This window comes from Perkinsus marinus (assembly GCF_000006405.1).
Source record: "Perkinsus marinus ATCC 50983 genomic scaffold scf_1104296955326, whole genome shotgun sequence".
In the NCBI taxonomy this organism is placed as follows: Eukaryota; Perkinsozoa; order Perkinsida; family Perkinsidae; genus Perkinsus; species Perkinsus marinus.
In genome coordinates this window covers 1-3744 of record NW_003207801.1, presented here as the reverse complement: position 1 = coordinate 3744, position 3744 = coordinate 1, and the positions used below count along the sequence as shown (strand labels likewise).

Genomic DNA, 3744 nt, shown 5'->3' with positions numbered 1-3744 from the left:
CAGTCATGGTGCCGCACTATCTGGTCTTATTCACACGACAGCCAAACAAATCGACGCAATGTGTTCCCACATCGGTGAAAGGAAGGGGTGGTCTGTTGGTCGGTGCAAAATTGCGGCGCTTATATGTCGAACTTCTCTTGTGATCCTCGAAGGAGGTCTCGCCATAGTGATTCCCAGGGTCAGCAGCATTGTCAGTCTCATAGGTGCTTTTTGTTCGACGCAGGTTACAACTCTCTTCCCCATAGCTTGCTTCATGAAGGCAAAGAGACAGCACCACTTGCCCTGGCCTGTATGGGAGATACTCCTCCACTTCGTCTTGGCTATGGTCGCCTTTGTTGTGATGGGAATCGGGATATACGGTGCCATTATTGACTTCTGAGAGTCCATGAACGAAAGTCACGGGTAATTACTTCATCACTCTAGAAAAGGGCTTCTACTATCTACCATGCAGCTGGTGATTGACTCATCCAGATGACTTCAGCTTTTCTTGACTGAGGAATTATGCTACGATTGTCAAGCGCCCAGTGAGTCGATGCTGTTGTATACATACATATGGAGGATGAACTTTCTTACAATCGTATTGCTCTTGAAATTGTAATAGTTCATATGATCAGAGCATTGGCTATCATAGTTCTTTGTAACTCATGTTCTGTAGGGACCACTGCAGTATGTGCCGTCTGAAAACATCATTTTCACTTGATCAATTGAGAGATTCTTGTTCGTGACGGTGACCTTGGCAATACACACGATAGTATCTCGTTGCCGGCTCCCTATAACGCTGATGGATTCCCGTAAGAGTCTAAACTTCAGACTCCAGGAGAGCCTGACATTGACTTCCGCGGGGACAGTGTCCCCGGGACACCGTAAAACTGACAGCTATTCCATCCGAGTTTCCTCTGAGCAACTATGCCACCCGAGTTTCGTCGGGGCAACTATACCACCCGAGTTTCCTCGGGGCAGCTATGCCACCCGAGTTTCAAAGGGGCAACTATACCACCCGAGTTTCCTCGGGGCAGCTATGCCACCCGAGTTCCAAAGGGGCAACTATACCACCCGAGTTTCCTCGGGGCAGCTATGCCATCCGAGTTTCGTCGGGGCAGCTATGCCACCCGAGTTTCAAAGGGGCAACTATACCACCCGAGTTTCCTCGGGGCAGCTATGCCATCCGAGTTTCGTCGGGGCAGCTATACCACCCGAGTTTCCTCGGGGCAGCTATGCCACCCGAGTTCCAAAGGGGCAACTATACCACCCGAGTTTCCTCGGGGCAGCTATGCCACCCGAGTTTCGTCGGGGCAGCTATACCACCCGAGTTTCCCCGGGGCAGCTATGCCACCCGAGTTTCAAAGGGGCAACTATACCACCCGAGTTTCCTCGGGGCAGGTATGCCATCCGATGAATAGTTGAGACAGACTGATCAGAAAATTGCCAAGCGCCGAGCTGAATAAGTAATCGATCGAGTATGAGTAAAATTGATAGCCAGTCAATCGAAATTTGTACGACTATCCAGAGATGGTAGGGCTCACCTCCACGCGGGCTCTGAGCTCTAAGAAATCTAAATTTAAAAGAATTGCCGCAGGCCAAGCGTTAGTTCCCGAGTTGCTATTTGATATGATGTGCGATTACAAGACTCTCACGAACGCAAGACGACAACCTGCATAAGAAAAGTACAAGTACACCAATGGCCACCGCTATGGCTCTTAGCCGAGACAGAGGATGATTGAGCGGTAGTATCATTGCGAAAAAGGGTTATTGATTCCTTATGAGAAGTAACATTGTAGAACTATGTATAGAGCAATGATAGGTGTCAACAACCGACAGAACGATCTCCGCGACTTGGAGGACAGTTCAACCAACCTAGGTTGCCATGACACTACCACTCGCAGAGTCGAAGAGACGACATCTTGTGCCTTTTGCATGCACTATTAGCCTCGAGCCTTTCGAGTAAACCTCCTTGGAAGGAGTCAAATGGAGCGGGAAAATTCGAGCCTGCATAGAGACATTGTGTTGGGCATGCAACCGGCTACAGTACAATAGAACCGGAGAGGGTGGTCCACAAAGCTAGACTACAGTATTAGACCGATGACATACAGTCGCGGATATAGGTCAAGAGTTAGTAATTACACAAAGAAAACTACAGCAATGGCAGCCCTAGCAGCTCGTGTTGCTGTGAATGGCGCGCGAATGATCTTAATGTAACGGTGGAGTGGTATGAACTATGGTTCAGTATGGGGCCTCATGAGAACGTGTGGTATCCCAATGAGGGTGCGAGTTGGGCGTTGACGCGATGAGAGAGATCGAGGACTTGGGTGCGGGATTCTTGGGCGCCAGAGGTAACCGAGGGGTACTGAAGGAAGAGGCAATTAATAACGACAGAATACGCCTCATGATGCTTACAGCGAACCATCAGGATTCACAGACACTACTGCTGTGGGAACCTCAGCCAGTACCGAGGCTCGATGAGTTGCAGATGAAGGCAGTCTCGCATGGGTTGATATGCTCTAAAAACCGAAACCCATCACAATTCGGCCAATTCTTAAACGTTCGGAACGATACAATTTTTATAGCGAGTACAGATGCTAACTGGTAATGAGCCTTGGCGCCGAGTTGCTTACACCTATTCCCGTGACAGTTGCTGTTGCGGCATCATCATCGACATACCCTGTTGCAGGGGCAACACCAGAGATCAATCCTCTCTCACTGCTACCCTCACCAGCTCCTTCACAAGACTCCGACATCTTAGCTTGCTTCTCACGTTGTTTCCGTCTCGATGACAGAAGCCACCAAACATAAACACAAGCTGCTATAACGATGACAATACCAATAGCGATAAGCAACCATGCATACCTACCAGAAACACAGGCTTCGAACTAAGATCCCCAGCTTCCTTCATTACCATGGTAGAGAGGCGCTCTTATGAGTCGTAGGAGCACTGCCCGGATCGCTCGCCTGCTGTACTTCCATCATCGGGATATCCCCGCTGTTAATACTGGCCCGGCTAGCACAATTCGTCAACATAGCACCGTCAATTAGGTTCCACATCTGTTTCGCAGATTTCTCGCTATCCATCCCAGTAGGGACCTCCGTGTAAACCTTAACGTCCTCTGCCTGCTCTTGTATCGCGACTTGCGTATTTTTATCACTACCGAACGTACCACTCGCCATACTACTCGCACATGATTGAAAGCTGGATGGCAATATTCCAACGTAGGAAAAAATGCCCAACAGGCTCCGAGTCTGGTCCTTGGACACAGGGTTGTCCACTTCCAGCATTTCGATAGAATTCTCCTCAGTTAAGGCAACCTCTGCTGCGGACCCGAACGCGTTCTGCACAGAGACGCCGAGCTCGGGTGCCAACTTCCTTATTCGACTAGCCTCTGCTATCGCTGCGTTCATATCATTGAAACCCGAAATCCTATACTGCAACCGGAACTGAGGATCGGCCTGTGAATTCGTCGTTGACGAGCCACTTCCATCGTGTGTCGGCGGCTGCGGGTACCCGTCGTAGAGATACTGATTGATCTGGTTCACCGTCAGCTGACCATCCCCCACAAACACTCCCTTACAGGGATCATACTCTTCCTTAGTACAAGCCAACCAGCAAGAGCAACCTGTAGTAGTGCACACTGCTGTCTGACAAGAAAGGCCGATTCGTCACTGTGAATATCCTAAAACCCCGATTGCCATCCCCAGTCTTAGTACATCGTATTTCCACTCGTCATCGCGAGTCGCCTCCCACCATGCCTC

At 49.8% G+C, this 3744-nt stretch overlaps 2 protein-coding genes across 2 annotated transcripts; both read right to left on the bottom strand.

Annotated features, from left to right (window-relative positions):
• Pmar_PMAR013336 (hypothetical protein) lies at positions 1-700 on the bottom strand. Its single transcript, XM_002775747.1, has one exon. It carries the CDS (start codon positions 385-387, stop codon positions 31-33), a length of 357 nt encoding a protein of 118 aa, XP_002775793.1. The 5' UTR covers positions 388-700; the 3' UTR covers positions 1-30.
• Positions 701-1652: 952 nt separating this feature from the next.
• On the bottom strand, positions 1653-3393 carry Pmar_PMAR013335 (hypothetical protein; the record flags this gene model as incomplete). The annotated part of the gene is made up of 4 exons (XM_002775746.1): positions 1653-2344; positions 2395-2498; positions 2613-2844; positions 2894-3393. 4 exons carry the CDS (start codon positions 3391-3393, stop codon positions 2221-2223), a joined length of 960 nt encoding a protein of 319 aa, XP_002775792.1. The 3' UTR covers positions 1653-2220.
• Between the last annotated feature and the right edge of the window lie 351 nt (positions 3394-3744).

Bases quoted from the DNA above. Each gene is read 5' to 3' on its own strand.
- Pmar_PMAR013336 (XM_002775747.1), bottom strand. From the start codon at position 387: ATGGACTCTCAGAAGTCAATAATGGCACCGTATATCCCGATTCCCATC.